This window comes from Trichechus manatus, unplaced genomic scaffold (assembly GCF_000243295.1).
Source record: "Trichechus manatus latirostris isolate Lorelei unplaced genomic scaffold, TriManLat1.0 scaffold00207, whole genome shotgun sequence".
NCBI classification, from domain to species: Eukaryota; Metazoa; Chordata; class Mammalia; order Sirenia; family Trichechidae; genus Trichechus; species Trichechus manatus.
In genome coordinates, this window is record NW_004444143.1 from 311,456 (window position 1) to 332,446 (window position 20,991).

Consider the following 20,991-nt stretch of genomic DNA (forward strand, 5'->3'; position numbering starts at 1 on the left):
CCAATGTCATAAAACAATATGTGTACTACTGTTTCATGAGAAACTATTTGTTCTGTAAGCCTTCACCTGAAGTACAATTTAAAAAAAAAGAAAGAGTTTATAAAAAAAAAAGAAATATTCCATGTTCCTGAAAGGCACAATTTAATATTAGAGATATTCTCTCCAAATTAATCTATGAATTCAAAGTAATCCCAATCCAAATACCAGTTGGATATTTTTGAGTGACTCAATAAATTTATAATTTTATATGGAAGAACAAAAGTACATCAGAGGCTAAGTCAATCTTGGATATAAAAAAACAAGAGTAAAAGAGAGCTTGTTCTTTCAGATCTTAAGAAATACCTCAAGACTTAAAAACATTCTGGTACTGGCATAAATCCAGACAAATATATCAAAAGCAGAGAACAGATTCCTATATACCCATGTATATATGAGAATTCCTTATGCAATAGAACTATCACTACAAATTAATGAAGAAAGCACAAAATTTTTAATGGGTGGTAGAGAGAAAACTGGTTCAGTATATGGGGAGAAAACCCTAGATCCCTGCCTACCACCATCTAACTGGATTTACTCCAAATGGACCAAATATATAATGTGAAAGGTCAATCCATAGTTTACAGAAGAAAATATTTATGAAATAGACAAGCCAAGATAAATAAAACTCCAAAAGCACAAACCATAAGGCAAAAAATATGAATTTGAATACGTAAAAATTAAGGATTTCTGTTAAATTAAGGACACCATGGATAAATTTAATGCACAAAAAATAGACAAGATACTTGCAACCCAATTGAGAAAGTTACTGACCTTAATAAAAATAGAAAGGTTATGAACAAGACTAAAAGGTTAATAAGCATATAAGATGTCCATGTTCATTAGCAATTATAAATGCAAATTAAAGTAAAATGGGAGATCACATTTCACCCACTGAACTTGGGAAAGTAGACAGCTGGATAATGACAAGTGTGGGCGGGGACACAGACACTCTTCGGCATTGCTGGAGGGGGTGTGGGCCTGTGCTACCATTCTATAGAGCTGTCTGGTACTACTTCGTCAAACAGGTACACACATGCTCCACCTTTGGGGAGATATCCCTGGTAAGGAAAATGATTCAAAACTTGAAACAATGTAAAAGGATGACTACTGCATGTCTTCCAATGTCATATTAATGTATCATCTAACATCCATTTGGGGATTATTTAATTCTCTAGGGAAATGTACGTTTGTGTAATTTACTACTGATTAGGGCCCAGGCTCTGTTACATTTATTTACATGTTAATTTGAAGAAGACTGGTAACTTGCAAGTGATTTTTCTGGTGAAAAAATAACCTGAAGATTATGGTTTTACTGCCCTGTAAAACAATTTTGTATCTTACTTGGTGATGTTATTTCTGCATTCTTTTGTTTGGTGAATGTATGAACTCAATCTCTCCTAGACCCTTCGAATCAGCTTTACTATGCTTTTGTTAATGAGCAAAATAATCCTTTGAAACATGCTTATCATATGCTTATACGAGTCATGTTTTTAACTTTTGAAAGTTGCAGTCTGAGAATTTTGAAGATCCCACTGAGCAGTCAATTAAGTTGTGTTGCCTGGAAAGTGAACCTCATGTGCTATGAAGCCCAGGCACATCTTCTCTTCTTGGCTGCCAAAGTGAATCCCAGCCAGCAACAAAACTCTATTTTTGTTCACTCTCTATCATCGTCTTTCCCTCAATGTGTTTTTGTTTTGGGGCCAAGTCTAGTTTTGGTTCTGGCTCGTGCAAAGCTGTAAGTTATAATGATTAGGAATCCAATTTTATGATGATTTCTGTTGAATGGATGGTGGAAATCTGTTCCAGTTATCTGGGGATCCTTATTGTTGGGTGAGACAGCAGAGAATGTGTTTTTTTGTTTGTTTTAAAATCTTTCTTCTATATCTGTAATATTTTGTGCCTACTGGAAAGGAGAACAAACACTAGAGATCTAGAACAGTGAGTTCTTCAGTTCTTTGTTTACTGATTCATGGTCAAAGTTGCAGAACTGAAGTTGAAAGCTCTCTTTGTGTCTATAATTGTGAAAAATCTCTAACCACCAAGACAGCGAGTGTGAAGTATTTTCCTGCCTCCAGAAAGTACTAGTAAATTACATTGTAAAGGCTCTTAAATTAAGGGAGCTCACAGTAAAAGCACAAGCAACCAAAGAAAAAATAAATTGGACTTCAACAAAATTAAAAACTTTTTGTGCCTCAAGGACATCTTCAAAAAGGTGAACAGACAACACACAGGACTTGAGAAAATATTTGAAAATACTGAAAAATTTGAAAATTATACCATAAGGGAAACATATATATATATATATATATATATAGAACATATACAGAACCCTTAAAATTCGATACTAAAAAGACAATCCAGTAAAAAAAAAAATGGGCAAAGAACTTGAATAGACATTTCTCAAAAGAAGATATACAAATGGCCAACAAGCACATGTAAAGATGTTCAACATCATTGGTCAATAAGATACCACTTCACACCCACTGTTGTCGGGTGCTGTTGAGTAGATTCCAACTGACAGCAACCACATTTGACAGAGTAGAACTGCCCCATAGTTTTCTTGGCTGTAATTTTTACGGAAGCAGATCTCCAGGTCTTTCACCTGTGGAACTTCTGGGTGGGTTTGAACTGCCACCCTTTCGGTTAGCAGCCAAACGCTTAACGGTTTGGGCCACTAGGGTTCCTTCACGCTCACTAGGATGGCTAAAATAAAAAAGATAATAACAAGTGCTAGCAAGGATGTGGAGAAATTGGAACCCTGGTAACTGCTGGTGGGATGTAAAATTGTGCAGATATTTTGGAAAACAGGCTGGCAGTTCCTCAAATGGTTAACGGAAAGACATCCTGTGTTCATGGATTGGAAGACTTAATATTGTTAAAATGTCAATACTAAAAGTGATCTCTAGAGTCAACACAATCCCTATCAAACTTCCAACAGCCTTTTTTACAGAAGTGCAAAAGCCATATGGAATTGCCAGGAGCCCCCTGACAAAATTGTTTTAATTCTCCCAGAATCTAGATTTCTAGCTGTCATGGAAGTTGGGGTAACCCAAACGGGCTATTGCCCTTAGGTGTCTTTCTGAACCCTGAGCCTTGAAAACACTGGTTCCTAAAAGCCTTTTTTGAGTGAAACAATGGTCTAGATAAACTAGTTAAGACCATTTTGCTTTGGGCGTTGTGCTCTTTTGAAGAATTCAGTCAGTTTCGGGAAACAGACTCCAAACATCAGACTAGGAGCTATGTTTAGGATAATTCAGTAAAATTATTTTAATTGTTCTTTAAGACAATGCTGTATGGAAATCCTTCCTGACCACAGATTTGTTTATCAGTTCTGTTCTCACCCCTTTTTCCATGGCAATGCCAGTAAGATTTGGTATAAAAATTTGGGAAGTTCTTCTCATCTTTGGAATATTTTAGACACTGTAGTCGAAATGTTACCCTGATTTGCAAACTGTATATTCAATAAACTTCAATCTATTTCTATTGTTGGCTTAATAAGACTTTTGTTTTAACACCCCGAATAACCAAAGCAATCTTGAAAAAGAACAAAGGACTCACACTTCCCAATTTTAAAATGCACTACAAAGCTACAGTAATCAAAACACTGTGGTACCAGTGTAAGAATAAACATATAAACCAATGTAATAAAACTGAAAGACCAAACCCATACATTCACGGACAACTGATTTTTGACAAGGATGCTATGTCCATTCAAGGCGGGAAGAATAGTTTTTTCAATAATGCTGGATTTCCACATGCAGAAGAATGAAGATGGACCCATACCTCACAACATATATAAAAATTAACTTAAAATGGACCAACAAAGTAAACATAAAACCTAAAACTATAAAACTCTTAGAAGAAAACATACAGGTAAATCTTCAGGACATTTTATTTGGCAATGGATTCTTAGCTACAACACCAAAAGCAGGAGTGACAAAAGGAAAAATAAATTGGAGTACATCAAAATTCAAAACTTTTGTGCATCAAAGGACATTATCATGAACGTGAAAAGATAACCAACAGAATGGGAGAAAATATTTGCAAATTATATATCTTATGTTGTTGTCGTTAGGTGCTGTCAAGTCGATTCCGACTCATAGCAACCCTGTATGACAGAGTAGAACTTCCCCATAGGCCATAATCTTTACAGAAGCAGATTACCAGGTCTTTTCTCCCGTGGAGCAGCTGGTGGGTTCAAACTGCCGACCTTTAGGTTAGCAGCCAAGCGTTTAACCACTGCACCATCAGGGCTCCTTCATACCCACTAGGATGGCAAAAATACAGATAATAACGTGTTGACAAGGATGTGAAGAAACTGGGCCCATCTTATAAGGGTCTAGAATCCGGGATACATAAAGAACACAACTCAAAAACAGAAAGAGAAACAACCCAATTTAAAAATGGACGAAAGACTTGACATTCTGTAAAAAAGATACACAAATGGCCAACAAATACATGAAAAGATGATCCACCATCATTCATTAGGGATATGCAAATAAAAAAAGAACATGCTGCGGTCAATTCTGACTCACAGTGACCCCAAGTGTGCAGAGAAGAACTGCACTCCATCAGGTTTTCGAAGCTGTGACCTTTTGGAAGCAGATCACTGGACCTTACTTCTGAGACACCTCTGAGTCTGAACCACCAACCTTTTGGTTAGTAGTCTAGCCCTTAACTATCTGCGCCACCCAGGAACTACAAATCAAAACCACAATGAGATACTACTTCATAACCACTAGGATGGCTATCATTTAAAAAAAGAAAATATCAAGTGTTACGGAGATTGTGGATAATCTGGAACCTTTGTACACTGCTGGTGGGAATGTAAAATGGTTGAGCTGCTATAGAAAACAGTTGGGCGATTCCTCAAAAAATTAAACATGGAATTACCAAAGGACTCTGCCATCCCATTCCTAGATGTATAACCAAAAGACTTGAAGACAGGTACTCAAACAACTACATGTACAGGCATATTCACAGAAGCACTATTCACAATAGGCACAAGGTGGAAACAGCCCAAATGTCCATTAACAGATGAATGGATAAAGAAATTCATGGAAAGTATTATTCAGCCATAAAAGGAAACAAAGTACTGTTACATGCTATAATGTGGATGAATATCCAAAACATTATGCCAAGTTAAAGAAGCTAGACACAAAAGGTCACATATTGTATGATTCCATTTATACGAAAAACTCAGAATAGATAAATCCATAGACAGAATACAGAGTATTGGTTGCCAGGGGTTGGGGAAGGGGAGGAACTTGTTAATGAGTAAGGGGTTTTGGAGGGATGGAAATGTTTTGGAACTAGACAGTGGTGATGGTTACACAACATTATGAAAATACTAAAATACCACTGAATTGTTGACTTTAAAATGGTTAATTTTATAAAAATTTCACCTCAATGTTATTTTTTAAAAAAGGAATTGTGTTGCTCTGTAGTGTCTGATTAAACACAGTACCTAAGATTCTTAGTTAACTTTAAGACCTTGGACTATTAAATCAGAATAATGCTATAAATCAGAATAATACATAGCATAAAATATTAAAACCTTGGTCCCAAAGCATCATTTTTCTATGTAATCATTAGTTACTATATATGCCTGGTTATTTTTCATGTTAGAGAGTAGCTATACCTTTGAGTAATGTAAACCAACACATTCGTTTTTGTCCCTTTATAAGCTTTAATGGGATGTGGGTCGCTATGGGGGATAATATCACATGACTTTGAAACTTTGCTACTCTGTTTAGGATTGTAATTGATATGAGTAGCTGAGGCTATCTGGGGATAATGGTAGCAGAGATGTAATGGATGCGTTTTTGTTATCAAGAAAAAAGGTAATCATTTTTTTCTTTAAAACTGTTGTTTTGTCAGTTGCCATCAAACTACCTTCAACTCATGGTAACCCATGTACAACAGAACAAAACATGCTCAGTCCTGCGCCATCTTCACAATTGTCAGTAGGCTTGAGTCCATTGCAGCCACTGTGTATTCTGAGTGCCTTCCAACCTGGGGCTCATCTTCCGCCACTCTATCAGATAATATTCTGTCGCAATCCAGTAGGTTTTCATTGGTCAATTATTGGAAGTAGACTGCCAGGCTGTTTAAGTCTGGAAGCTTTGCTGAAACCTGTCCACCACAGGTAACTCTGCTGGTATTTGAAATACCAGTCACATAGCTTTCAGCATCACAGCAACACGCACATGCAAGCCACCACAGTATGACAAACCAACAGACAGGTGGTGGTCTTAGAAAACTAGTTATTCCAAATGCAAAAGAGATAGTTTAGGTATAAACGACATCTCAGTTTTAATGGGTTTATTCTCAATCTAGGGTTTGGTCGTGGGAAGAACATATTAAAACACCCTTAAATGACTCTTATTTAGCAAACATATCAAAATGGAAATTATAAACTACAATAAAAATGAGAGTAATACATATCAGCAATGGGGATGCATGTTAAGACGCTATCAAAGGACACTTGTAAAAATATTTGTATAATTCTAATATGAACTGCGAATACTGATATAACAAAGAATTATGTGGCAGTTGTAGGAACCCAGCCTCAACTACCAGCGTAAGACAACAAGAGATACTTTTACATTTACTATCTCATAAAATTACAATATAAGTATACGGTACAAAATATGAATTACTACAAATATCAAGCTAACAGCTAAAATTTATTCTGATGAGTGGGACTGGGGTAATGGAGAAGGAAACACATAGATGAAAAAAGAGACTGATTTTTCTCAACATAAGCTTTTATTTTATTGTGGTAAAATATATATAATGAAAATTTGCATTTTAATCATTTTTAAGTGTACAACTCAAAGACATTAACTAATATAAGCTTTTTAATACTATGCAAATTTTAACTTGATGAAAAAAACATTTTAAAAAACAAAAAAAATCATAAACAGACCCCGAGTAAGTAGTAAGGTATGAGGTCAAAGGAAGACACAGCAGAGGGTAAATTAGCCAACTGGCAGGGAGGAAAAGTGGTAGAAGACAAATAAAGGCTTCAGAGTAGCTGAGATATACTGACGGCCGGGAAAGAGTGAAGGTTCACAAACTCCTGCCTAGGTTCCTAGAGTTTTGTTGAATTGCTTCTCAATCTCAATACAGGCATGGATATTCTATATTCATCTCTATAGGTGATGATGTCCACTTCCAAGGCTCCAACTATTTCTTCTACTTGAATCAATTCCATGTCTGTATTTTTTGACTCTTTTATAACTTTCCTTTTACGTTCCTACTTGAACTTTTGAAGATTCTACTTTGTGGAAATTATTTACAGAAATGTTCTAGCTCCCCCATTAGACAGTGAGTTTGTGAATAAGCCTACATATTTTATAAACTATGCAGCACCTAGCAGACTACCTGCACAAATTTAAAAAATCAAATGTTTTTGCAAGATTTAATATTTAATGATGTTGATTGTCCTCAAACTGATCTGTAGATTCACTTCAGCCTCAAAGTCACAGCAGTAAGTGTCTGTGTAAATGTTAACAAGCGAATCCTAAAATGCACATGAAAGTACAAAGGCAAATTTTTAAGACAAGAGCACAATTTGCTCTACCAGATCTCAAGACTGATTACATGCTACAGTATGGAGTAAGTTCAAGGGATTTCAGGGCTGATTACAGCAAAAGATATGACTTCAAGAGGGCAGTGTTGCAAAACAAGCTCTTTACTGGGGCCAACGTTGACAGGCATTGCATGCGGGGGCAGTCCCTCGCAACATGAGAGCCTCCACAGGCAAGCAGTGTGGAGGGCCACTGGGGGGGAAGAGGGCAAGGAACTTCAGGTGGGAGAGGAAAAGCAGAGAGATCTTGTGTCTGCAGGCGAGGTCTCTAAGCAGCAACATTGAGTCTCTAGGTCAGAGAGCTCTGAAGGGCAGCAGTGGCCTGGGGTCTTTATCGAATTTGTCTTATCTGTGGCTGGCAGATGCTGGGCACAGCTTCACAGGGTATGCAAAATAGCTAGGCTGTAAATGGCTACAAATATGCTTATTTGGACTACTTTTAAAACAACTGGATGTGTAAAATTTGAGTTGGGTGATGGTGGGCTTTCTAGGCCAATGGACCCCAGCTTGCTATGCAGAAATAAACCACCTGGGGGCTACCACACAGAGGCCAGATTGGCTCTTTTATGTAACCCAGGATTAAGACAGTGTGGTACTCGAGCAAAGACAGACAAAAAAGGTAACGGAACGAACAGAATCCAGAGACAGATTCACAAACATAGGAACACTTCATTTATGGCAAAGATGGCCCTACAGAGAGTGGGAAAAAAGTCTTTTCGATAAACAGTGCCGGGTCAACGAGATGTCCACATGAAAAACATGAAACTTAACTCTCACCATTCACATCACACATAGGTATCAATTCCAGGGACCTGCAGATCTAAATGTAAAAGGTAAAGCAATAAAGCTACTACAACACAGGGTGTATCTCCATGACTTTGGGGTAGACAATGATTTCCTATACAGGACACAAAGATCACCTATTATAAAGGAAAAGGAGCCCTGGTGGCACGGTGGTTAAGTGCTACAGCTATTAACCAAAAGGTCAGCAGTTCAAATCCACCAGCCACTCCTTGGAAACCCCGTGGGGCAGTTCTACTCTATCCTATATGGTCGCTATGAGTTGGAATCGACTCACGGCAATGGATTTTTTTATTTTTGTTTTTTAATAAAGGAAAAAATAGATAACCTTGGCTACATTAAAATAAAAAACTTCTGTTCATCAAAAGACACTATTAAGAGTATAAAAAGCTAAACTACAAAGTGATAGAAGATGTTTACATCACATATAACCAATAATGGGCTCATTTCATGAACATATAAAGAACTTCTTTAAATCAATAAAAAAGGACAGACAACCCAATAAATTTAGCCAAGAAACTTAAACAAGGATGTCACAAAAGAGCATATTCAAATGACAATCCACATGAATAGTGGCTCAACCTCAGAGAGATACAAATAAAAACCTCAGTGACATACTACTACTCTCACACACACACACCCCAGAATGGCTAAATGGCTAAAATTAAAAGGTCTGGCAATACCAACAATTAGTAATGGCAACTCCCATACTGCTGGTGGAAGTGTAAATTGGTACAATCACTTTGGAAAACTGGTATTATCTACTGCAGTTGAACTACGCATATCCTATTACCCAGCGATTCCACTCCTAGTTATGTGTTGAACAGAAGTCTGTAAATTATGTTCACCAAAGGTATGTACAAGAATGTTCAGAGCAGCATTATGTACAACAGCTAAAAACTGGAAACAACCCAATGTTACCAGCAGAAAGGATGCATAATTTATAACACATTCATAAAATGGAATGCAATCCAGAAATGGAATGAACTAACATCAGGTACACGCAACACCGTCAGTGTACTGTACAAACATAATGTTGAACAAAAGAAGCCAAAAGCAAAAGAATACATACTGTATGATTTCATTTACATAAAGTTCAAGAACAGGCAAAACTAATCCACGGTGTTAGAAGTCTGGATGGTTATTTTGGGGGAGGACAAAGTGGTCAGTGACCAGGAGGGGCACAGAGGGGTTACGAGGTGGTAGCAATGTTCTGTTTCTCGTCCTCAATGGTGGCTACATGAGCGCATTCACTTTGCATAATTTATCATGCTGTTCAATCATAATCCTGTGTAGTTTTCTATATGATTGTTACATCTGAATTTTTTTTTAAGTGAAAATCAAATGTTGGATAAAGAAAAGGAGGAACTGCTAAATCTAAGACAAACAGGTCAAATAAGTTAACAACTGGAAAATAGCTAAAGATCAGTGCAGGGAGAGAAAAAGAACACACACACACAACATTTACACACATGCAATTCTTTGGGGGAGGGGGTAGAAGTATCTACTTTTACCAAGTCTAAATACAGCAAATCCTAAGAAGGAATGAAATCTAAAATGTAGACAGAATAATTGCCTTGGATATGAAGAAGGAAGGCACTTGCTATGCTGAAATGTAAAGGAAGTATAAGAGAAAAAAAAGCCAGAAAGCTCCTAGGGAGGCGTTGGGCCTCTGAGAGGACCTTCTGGATAACATCTCAGAGGTGCTATCGCCTAAGTGTCTTGCTTCCTGCCAGATCATCCTCGCTTACCTGAACACAAGCCTCTTGTCAGTTCTCTGTCAACCATCCAGGGCTCTTTTCCTTGTTCCAATAAGGAGATCACAGCTGGTTTAGAACTGGAAAGTCCTGCTTGCAAGAAAGACATGGGACATTGTTATGCTGTGGGTGTCCTCCCAGAAATGAGATCCACTCCCTTGATGATCAAGGAAAAGATGACACTACAGGAAGGACCAGAGAAAGATGGAGAAGATCAAGCTTCAGCCGCAGCCCATTGGAGCTGCCCGTCAGCAACTCTTCCATTCCATTCCAACTCAAACCATTCCTTTGGGAACAGGGAGCAAGAAGTTCAGCTGGTTACTTGAAACGAGTAATTCACAATGAAGGAGATGTTCCTGAGGGCAGACTACATTTTGGGGGACAGTCATCCTTACCCACTGAAACCAGGTTGCTGTAATTCTCCAACATCACTTCTGTGTATAAATCCATCTGACCAGAGTCCAGGCATTCCCATTCCTCCAGAGAGAAGTTTATGAACACATCCCTGAACATCATTAACCCCTGAAACAACAAACATGCTTTCACAATGGAAGGAGGGAAGAAAAAAATGGCATTAGAGGAGGCAATGGAGGGTTCAGCAGAAAACAGGATTAGTGAGCAAACTGAAGGGGCTGGCATCCTATTATATCAGTAGAAAACTTATCTCTTGTGTACAGAGGGATCTGTCTAGAAACATACAAATGGACTTTTCCAGTGAGATGAAACACAAGCACCCAGCTCAATTCCTGGCACATACTAAAGTCTTCATAAATGTGAGTTCCTTCTTCCTTTCCTTTTCCCTTTTAAGATCCAAGTGAGGAAAAAACATGATGGACTTTAAAAAACATCTTACAATATATTTTAGGGTGAAATTTCAGTATATTAGGGAAAAAGAAAACTTTATAAAAGCTTCCAGAAAGAAAATACATATCATAAAATTTCAGAAATCAAAATGCAATGGACTTCTCAACAGAACCATCTGAAATAGTAAGAAAGCAAAGCAATTCCTTTAATACTACAAAGGAAATACAATTCTGGCCTAGAATTCTAAACCTCGTCAAATTACCAAGCTAGTGTGAAGACTGAATCAAGACATTTCTAGACCTGCAAAAAATGATAAAATTATCTCCTATGTAGCTTTTCTTAGGAAGCTAAGGACTATATGCTCCATCAAACCTAGGGAGTAAACTGAAAAAAAGGAAAGGTGTTACACTCAGACACGGGAAAACTAACATGAGAATGGTGAAGCAAAGTCTCAGTACAACTGTAAAAGGCAAGTCACAGAACAGCGTCTGGCCGCAGACCTACAGACCAGTATCTGGGAACAGGAGGGCAGAAGTCTACGGGAAAGAGGTCTCCAGGGAAAAATAAGGAGTTCTTATGTCTGATCACGTGGAAAACATTACTGAAAGGCAAGTGACAGCCGTGTTGGAAAAGCTGGATGAAAATCAGCAACACATACAAAGAGCTCTCAGAAAAATAAAAATCAGAAAAGGCAAGAGCCTAATGCAGTACTTGGCTGGATTAACACATTTGCAGGGTTCTAAGCATGTGGGTTGCTATGAGTCGGAACTGACTGAACAGCAGCAGGTCTGGTTTTTAAGCATGCAGATAGCAATGATTGAAAGAAAAATTGTGATATAACCCTATTGTGGGGACAGGAAATGAGTACTGTGGTATGGGAAATCTCAGTCCACATCTACCTGCAAGGAACTCACTAGAAAACTCCTATTCAAAAATAGAAAAATAGAAATATTAATTAGAATTATAAGAAAAATCACAAGAAGAGTAGAGGGTAGCCATCTGGGGGGCACGGGGTGGGGCAGTGGGACAGGGCCCTGCCATTTTTCATTGTAAATCCTTTAACATTTTTAAAATGTAAAATTGGTTAAATATCAATTTAAAATATCACTACTTAGAAAGCAGCACAATATAAATTTCTTGAAATCTGTAGTTCTCTTATGACTGTTACAATAATTATTCTCCACTAACACAAATTCTTTAATTTTATAATTTTATCGGGGGCAGAATTTTCCACAATATAGGTATTATCGAATAAACTTCTCCTGTTCAGACATTTTGTTTCGGCAGAACTGGCTACATAATTTCCAATTTATGCCTTAGGTTGATCTTACTTATAATTACTCATCATTTCAATTATAAATTTTCCTAGTTCCTGGGTCACTAAAGGAAGAAGATCCAAACTCACAGAGTTTTCTCAGAAACTAAACTGCCTGTTCAACCTCAACTTGGGCCTTGTCCTTGATGTCCGCCTCTCATGTGTTCCCCAGCGATACACACCATCAATGGCACTCCCAATCCTAAAAAGTCTCATAGACCAGAACTAGTCCCACACTAGAATGTGGGTCCTAGGCCTGCAGTGATCACAGCTGTCCCGCGTGTGCTCCACCCAAGATCGCATTACCATCCCATTAAATCATTATCCTGATAACGGCAGGTGAATTCAACAAATATATTCTCATTTCCCTCAAGAGAATGTATTTTTATTCTGTCAGGGACACTGGCTGACAAGAGAAGGGAACACCAGGGGAAGGTCCAGAGTTCTCTGGCTGGAATGGGAGGAAGTGGGAACTAGGCTCCTATAGGAGGACCCTGGTAGCCAGATGTCAGGATAAGGAAGCAAATGTTTACATGGCCTTAGAGAAAAGGGTGAGGAGCCCTGGTAGCGCAATGGTTAAGCACTTGGCTGCTAACCAAAAGGTCTGCAGTTCAAACTCACCAGCCACTCCGTGGGAGAAAAGACCTGGCAATCTGCTCCCATAAAGATTACAGCCTAGGAAACCCTATGGGGGCAGTTCTACTGTCCTATAAGGTTGCTGTGAGTTGGTATCAACTCGAGGACACACAATGACGACAAAGAAAAGGGCACAGTCCAGAGGCTAGGGGAGGTGAAGGAATCCCTGAGAGACCACAACAACCAGAATAATCAGCTTAAAACGGGCTTTTCCTTGCTTCCATCCTTGTCCACTCTGCCTATTCCATACAAACACATGAAGGCCTGTTGGAGAGGAAATGGACAAATCTCTCCATTTCTTCCTTCCTCCTTCCCAAACCCAGAGCCTCTAGGCCTTACTTTGCCCAAGAAAATACTAGGCAACTGAGTCTGGCTGGGAGACAGACTCAGATTCTTCTCTCCTACAGCTCCAAGCAATCCAAGTACCTGCTTCAATGGCAAATATTCAGACCAGATCAGTGCCCATCCTCAGTGATGCTAATCTGGGTCCAAAGAGCAAATGACCTGCCCTGAGCAGACAATCCTAGTTCAAGGAGCTTGCCTGAGCCAGCCCCACATATGGGGACTCTTGTACCAGGAGCACAAGGAGCTTGCCTGAGCCAGCCCCACATATGGGGACTCTTGTACCTGGAGCACAAAGCCTTGCCGACCCAGCAGGATCAAAGATTTTACTGAATAAATGGAATGAAGTTTTCTCACTTCCAAGCTCAAAAAGTTAATCAGCCTTCCCATTCTTAGTGCTCCTTGTTTTTACTTTCTGCTTCTGATATGTGATATTTCTCTTTTATTCTGCTTATGGAGTTTTTGCCACGGAAAACAGAAAAATTTATTAATCTTTTCTTTCATAGCTTCTGGATAAAAAGACCTTCCTTGCCCTGAAATTCACTAAAGTCACAGCCTGAAACATTCACTATGTGGCCCTGTAAGAAAAGTTTGCCAACCCCTGGACAATTTTGTTAAAAAAACAACTGGTTTTTCTATTGGGATTTCATATAAAATTAGATTTTAATGTAAGGAGTTTTGACATCTTTATAATGGTGACTCTTGCTTTTCTAGAACATGGTATGTCTTTCCATTTGTTTACATTTTCTGTTTTCCTCAAAAATACTGTAAAGCTTTCTTCATGCAGATCAGGCATGTTCTTATTGAGATTATTCCTAGATCTCTTTCTTCTTTTTTGTAGCTTTTGTAAATGGGTTTTTACTCCAATGAATCTTCCACGTCTGTTGTTTGTATATGTGGAGTTTATTGATTTCTGCATGTTGATTTTGGATCTTCCTTAAGTCTCTTATTACTTTTACTAGTTTTCTGTCTAAAAGATGTCAGAATGTGCCTGTCAGTTTTGTTGAAAGTCTCCAGAGTGGAAACAATAGGTGCCAAGTACCCCATATTCCAAATGAAGATCTGGACCATCTATGCAGGACTTGCAAAGTTGGTGACTAAAAATTGGTTTTGTGACCCTTACTTAGTTCAATACCTACCTCAAGGGTATTTCAGAGGTCGTAAAGTCCAAGAACAAAGACTGTCTTTAGGTGAGACGTCTATTTTTGTAAAGCTGTTAGTGTGTAATGCATTCTTGTCCCATAGGAGGAAGGAGGGTGCTTCTCCCTCACCTGACGCCAAGCAAGACTCCAGAGCCCAAAGTGGAACAGTGAGATTCTTTGGAAGAAATTTTGCTGTTTTCCCTGGAGTTTAAGGGCACAGAGACTGGTACCTATTTCCCTCCTTGGACCAGACGTGGATGTGGGCCCCATGAAGGGACAATGTGACCCCAACAAAGGAGGTGATCACAGGATGCCCAAAGACAGGTATTGTAATCATTTTGAAGAGAGGTGCTGCCCACATCACAGAAAGTACAATTAAGAGGTTGCCAGCAGAGTCTTCTCTGAGAAAATCACAAAAGCACACCATGAGAAAAGGAGGCAGTGTTGAACACCCATCAGGCAAGAAAGACCAGTAGCACTCAAGTAAGACTGTTCTCCTTACCTCCTCTTCCCTACCTGTGTTCCAATCCCAAGGAGCCAGACGCCGCCGGGTGAGCAGGAGAAAGACAAGTGCAGGGTGAGGAGACAGAAAAGCTTAGAATGCCCCCCTTTTTGTTCTGCAAGTATCTAGCTTGAAGCAAGCCTGAGCTCAGAGTGGCTTTAAATGAAGCTTCCATATTATCACACGGAACTAGATATTGTTTAATTACTAAAATGATACAGATCTTGTAACTGAAAATGACCAAGGGATACCTAAGAGTGTTCAAAACAATCATAGGGCCTCTACTAGTTTTCATTCAGGGCGGCAAAATTATTAGCCCACAGAGAGGGAGAGGGTTGAGTGTGGAAATTATGGGAAAAATAAAGCAACTTCTTTTGCTTGCTTCCTTTGAAGTCCTGCTTATTTCAAAGTGCTAGTTATAAACTGATTTGGTTTTCCAGATACAAAGTCACACCATCTGTAAAAAGTGATAATCTTGCATTTTCTTTTCTAATTTTTAACCTCTCTTTTTTCTCTTGCCTAACTGCTTTGGTTATTACCTCCAGACAATGTTAAACACTAATAATGGTGCATATCCTTGTGTTTTCTCTGATTTTACTGCAGATGATTCAAATATTTCTGGATTAAACTTTAGGTTGCCTTCTGAGAACAAAATTCATCTTACTCCTTTTAAAATTTATTTTCTACTATACTATACTGCCTCTCTAGAGTCATTCCCATTAGCATTAGACACTAATCCTCACTGTACAGGTAGTGAATGTAGTGAGAGGCAGATGGGACAGGGAGAGGGGAAGCAGACACCCTGGTCTTTGGCACAGGAGATAGATTGGGAAGACATGATCCTTTTCTACAGGAATTCAGATACAAAGGCCTTAAGCTTAATAGACTGATTCTTATCCTAATGCTCTCTGCATCTGTACCAAACGCCCACGTTTGTTTTGATTGAGAGGAAGTCCACTCAGAGTACCAATTCTATACCTTGAGAAAACACTATCCCTGTTCTGAGTAGTCTACCCTTGTACCCTGTAATTTCAGATAAAATAATTATAAGGTAAATGGACAGCCGTATGATTTAGTGAGTTCCCCAAGATTAGAAGTGTTGAAACGCAAACTGAATGAAGATAGGTTTACTACCACTTGGGGGAGGGATCCAAAAGCTTCCAGCTGCCTGTCATGCTGACGGCCCCCTCCGCGAGGTAAGTGGCCCCTGCTAAGACGAGGCGAGGTTCTTCTGCTTAATCTTGCTTTGATATGAACTATAAGTATCAGCTCTAAATACCAAAAAGAGGTTAGGAGACAAAAAGGAAAGAATGAGAAATTCTAACTAGTGTTTAATTAGGGTTGAAAAGGAGAAGAGAGAATGAGGCAGGAGCAATATTTCAAGAGATGATGGCTATCAATTTTCCAGAACTAATAAAAGACATTAGTGCACAAATTCAAGAACCCCTACAAATCCCAAACAGATAAATGAGAGAAAATCTTAAAAACGGCCAGAGGAAGACAAGACAGATTATCTTCAAAGAGAGGAGCTGTAGTAATCAAGACTATGTGATACTAGCACAGGGGTAGACAAAAGATCGATGGAAGACTAGAGAGATCACAAACAAACCCATGCACATATGAACACCGGAGATACTGGCAGAGCAGTGGGAATATAAGGGACTCTCCAACAAATGGTCATTCATAAGGGGGAAAAAACTTGACACCTACCTCACCATATAAAAAAGCCAATTACAAGTGAATTAAATACCTAAGTGAGAAAGGCAAAACTTACACCTTTAAGTATAAATAGAGGAGAATATTTGCATGACCTTGGGACAGAAAAGGATTTCTTAAAGGAGATACAAAAAACACTAACCATGAAGGAAAACAAACTGATAGATCTATGTTAAAATGAGGACTTCTGTTCATAAAGCCATCTTAAAGGAAGTGATAAAACAATCCAAATAGTAGGAAATTATAATCAATAAAAGATTCATACCCAAATTATATAAAGAACTCCTACAAATCAGTAAGAGATAACCCAAGAGAAAAATAGATGAAAAGCTTGAACACTGCAGTGCAATGAATTGCTTATTATGGCCCTTCTAGCTACAGTCTTTGTGACTCACACACAATGATTGAGAGGGACTATGCAAATACGGTATATGGAGCCCTAACGAAGGGATTGGTTAGTTTTGCCATCCTGCTAGGCTTAAAATGAGCCACCGTAGAGGCAGGAAGAGAGGATCTCGCCACCACCAAGGAAGAAGAGCCAGGAGTGGAGCGGATTCTTTGGACCCAGGATCCCTGTGCTGAGAAGTTCCTGGAACCAGAAGACAGACAGAGAGCTAGAGCCGTAACACTGAAGACAGCAAGAAGTGGTGGCAGAGAAACAGCAGCAATAGTGGCAGGAGATTGGCAGGAGACTGCACAATGGGCCAGGAGCCCATGGAGCCAGAAAGCAGAGTGCCTTCAGGCAGAAGGTGTGGTGGCAGAGTAAGGTGCCTCCAGGCACTTGGTGGAGCTAGGTTTGCCAACTCACAGAGCTAGAGCTGGGCGCCTTTGGGCCGAGACATACTGGCAGAGTGGGGTGGCTCGGGGCACTTATAGGCAGAGCTGAAAGAACTTTTAACACTTGCCTGAGCAGGGCAGAGGCCAGGCTGAGAGGCCAAGGGCCAGAGAGAAGGCTGCCTGCAGGCATGGCTGAGAAGAGGCTGTCCTGATAGAATTGTATTCTGAGTCATTCTTGAACCTGAACTGTAACCTGTTACTTCCCTAACAAACCCCGTAACTGTGAGTATGGTCTGAGAGTTCTGTGTGGTCATTGCAACGAATTGTCAAACCCAGCAGAGAAGCAGAGTGCCATGGGAGGGAAGGTTGATGTCGGAATTAGTAAAAGGTTAGAGAGAGGAGGTATGTCTGACCTCTACATCGTAAGACTCAGCCTTGGGCTGCTGATCTGGATTCTCCTTCCCCCTCGTGAAGTTAGAGAGGTCAGACGTCTCTGCCATGCCATTTTTACAAACAGGCATGTCACAAAGGAAAAAAACTAATGATCAATAAATATGTGGAATGGTGTTCAATCTCGTAATTAATCATGAAAGTCCAAATTAAAACCCACACAGTCCATCCTCATTATTTGCAAATTCTGTATTTGTGAAATGCAGAATCCCACTCGCTAAAATTTATTTGTAACCCCAAAATCAACACTCGCAGTGCTTTTACAGTTATTCATGGATGTGTGCAGAGCAGCAAAAAATTTGACTTGCCCAATGCACACGTTCCCAGCTGAGGCTGAACAAGAAAATGCTCTTGTTTCAGCTCTCATACTGTAAACAAGTGTCCTTTTCACAGTGAATTCAGTGCCATGTTTTTCATATTTTTGTTGATGACTTTGCTGTCTAAAATGGCCCCTAAGTAGAGTGCTAATGTGCTATCTAGTGCTCCTAAACACAAGAAGGCTGGGATGTGCCTTACTGAGAAAGTATGGGTGTCAGATAAGCTCCGTTCAGTCATGCATTATAGTGCTGTTGCCTGTGAGTTCAATGTTAATGAATCAACAATATATCAAAAAAGGTGTCTTTAAAGGGAAACACATAAAACAGTTAATACCGATCAGTTGATGAAAATATTATGACCAGAGGCTAGGAGCTATGGTTCAGAATTTGAAAATTGAGTAACTTAACAACCTCTAATGAGAATCTACTGTGTGTGTGTGTATGTATGTACATATGCAAATGTGTGGGTGTATAAATCATTAGTTGCCCACCACACTGGGCAAAGATTTAAAGTCTGATACTACCGATACAAGTTTGTTATTTAGGAGGTTCCCTTTATAATTATTTGTTAAACTATACATATACGTATTATACACTTTTCTGCACGTATGCTATATTATGCCATAAAAGAAAAGTATAAACCACAGCTCATTCATACAAAGAAATAATACATATCTTCGAAGAAAGGTATTTACAAAGACCATTTGATGACACAGGAGAATATTTACAATACTTTTTAGTGAAAAGCTATGCTGTAAAACAGTAAATGGAGTATAATTTGATTTTGGAAAAATAATTGCAATACATCAATATTAACACCAGTTATTTCTAAATGGTCAAATTTTATCTTTTTTTAATGGTAATTCTCTGTTTTCAAAAATCTCTAAAATAATCATGTTTTTCTTTTAAAATTATGATACATACTGTATTTAAAAAGATGAGAACTGAGAACTCAACACACAGAAGTGGTGCCATTACCCAAATAAGCAAACATTAGGTATATGGGGGTATTGGATCTGATACCAGGCCTAACTATCCTTTTCTCCAATGGGGACATTATAAGGACTTATAATCAAGGCCAGAACAAAGATGTGGCAGTCTGCTTCCATAAATATTTCAGCCTTGGAAATTCTATGGAGCAGTTCTATTCTGTCCTATAGGGTTGCTATGAGTTGGAATCAACTCGATGGCAATGGGTTTGGTTTGGGTGTAATCAAGCCACGGTGGTTTTAATCACCTCATAGGGACACGAAAGCTGGACAATGAATAAAGAAGACCAAAGAAGAACTGATGCCTTTGAATTATGGTGTTGGGGAAGAATACTGAATATACCATGGACTGTCAGTAGAATGAACTAATCTATCTTGGAAGAAGTACAGTCAGAATGCTCCTTGGAAACGAGGATGGTAAGACTTCATCTCATGTACTCTGGACAAGTTACCAAAAGGGACCAGTCCCTGGAGAAGGACATCATGCTTGGTAGAGGGTCAGCAAAAAAAAAAAGGAAGACCCTCAATGAGATGGACTGATACAGTGGCTGCCAACAATGGGCTCAAGCATAACAACAATTGTGAGGATGGTACAGGACCAGGCAGTGTTTTGTTCTGTTGTACATATGGTCGCTATGAGTTGGAACTGACTCAACGGCACCTAACAACAACAATAATCAAATGAGGAGTCCCTGGTGGCACAAATGGTTAAGTGCTCAGCTACTAATTGAAAGGTTGGCAGTTTGAATCCATTCAGAGGCTCCGCGGAAGAAAGGCATGGCGATCTACTTCCAAAAGATCACAGACATTGAAAACCCTATGGAGTACCGTCCTACTCTGAATCACAAGGGGTCGTCATGAGTCAGAATTGATGTCACAACTAGTTTGGTTTGGTTTTGGTTATAATCAAATTACATAACCTTTTAAGCAAGAATTTTCAGAAGGCAACCAAAGAGAAAACTCCAGCACACCTTGGATACTGCCTGCAGAAGTTCAGCATGCATTCTTCCCTCCTCTTCTGGGCACCTCACCTGGAGAAGGGTAGAACTGGGGGAGGAGACAATAATGGTGTTTTTCTTGGTGTCCAAATTGGTCAGGTCAGAGGTCATCCCCAACCCCGCCCCCATCACCCATCACACACAGGGTAACGAGGTCAGAGAAGAGTTAAGCATCCTGCCCAATCGCAGTGTCTCAGGGCAAGGATTAGGTCACTGCTGTTCAGGGCCAGAATCTGATTGCTCCTCATAGGTAGGTATCCTGAGACAGAGTTCTGAAGTCAAAACCGCACAACTGGCAGAAACCTCGTATCCCCCTACACAGTGCCACAGACGTACAGGCACCAAATCAAAACCAAACCCGTTGTCATGGAGTCAATTCTGACTCATAGCGACCCTACAGGACAGAGGAGAACTGCCCCATAGGGTTTCCAAGGCTGTAATCTTGACCAAAGCGAACTGCCACATCTTTCTCCCGCGGAGAGCCTGGTGGTTTGAACCATCAACCTTTCGGTTAGCAGCAGAGAGCTTTAACCACTGCGCCACAAACAGGCACAGTCACACTTAAACCAAGGGGACACGTATAGCCACGCCAGCACACACAGAGCCACACATGGTCCCACAGTTACAACTGCACACCCACCGCGGGACACACAGTCACAACCGCGTAGTCGCTGGCACCCCGCGTTGTCGCAGTCACAAAACACTATTCAGGGGACAGAATCACAACCCCACAATGACAGGGATCCCATATCTGCACTGAAGCCCGCAGTGTCACAATCTCCCACGCAATGTTTCCCGCACACAACCCCACA

The 20,991-nt window shown here is 39.6% G+C and overlaps 1 protein-coding gene across 2 annotated transcripts in view; it reads right to left on the reverse strand.

Moving 5' to 3' along the window:
* The window catches only part of LOC105756882 (zinc finger protein 829), a 27,796-nt gene extending 7,521 nt beyond the window's left edge, over positions 1–20,275 (reverse strand). The window contains exons 1-3 of one of the 2 annotated variants that reach the window (XM_012559041.2): positions 20,153–20,275; positions 10,587–10,713; positions 10,186–10,281 (exon numbers count right to left, since the gene is read on the reverse strand). In XM_012559041.2, coding sequence (XP_012414495.1) covers positions 10,186–10,281; positions 10,587–10,713; positions 20,153–20,185 — 256 coding nt within the window. In that variant the 5' untranslated portion in view covers positions 20,186–20,275. Of the gene's footprint in view, positions 1–10,185; positions 10,282–10,586; positions 12,004–20,152 lie in introns of those variants that run through there. The other variant, XM_023742275.1, reaches the window with a different exon arrangement.
* Between the last annotated feature and the right edge of the window lie 716 nt (positions 20,276–20,991).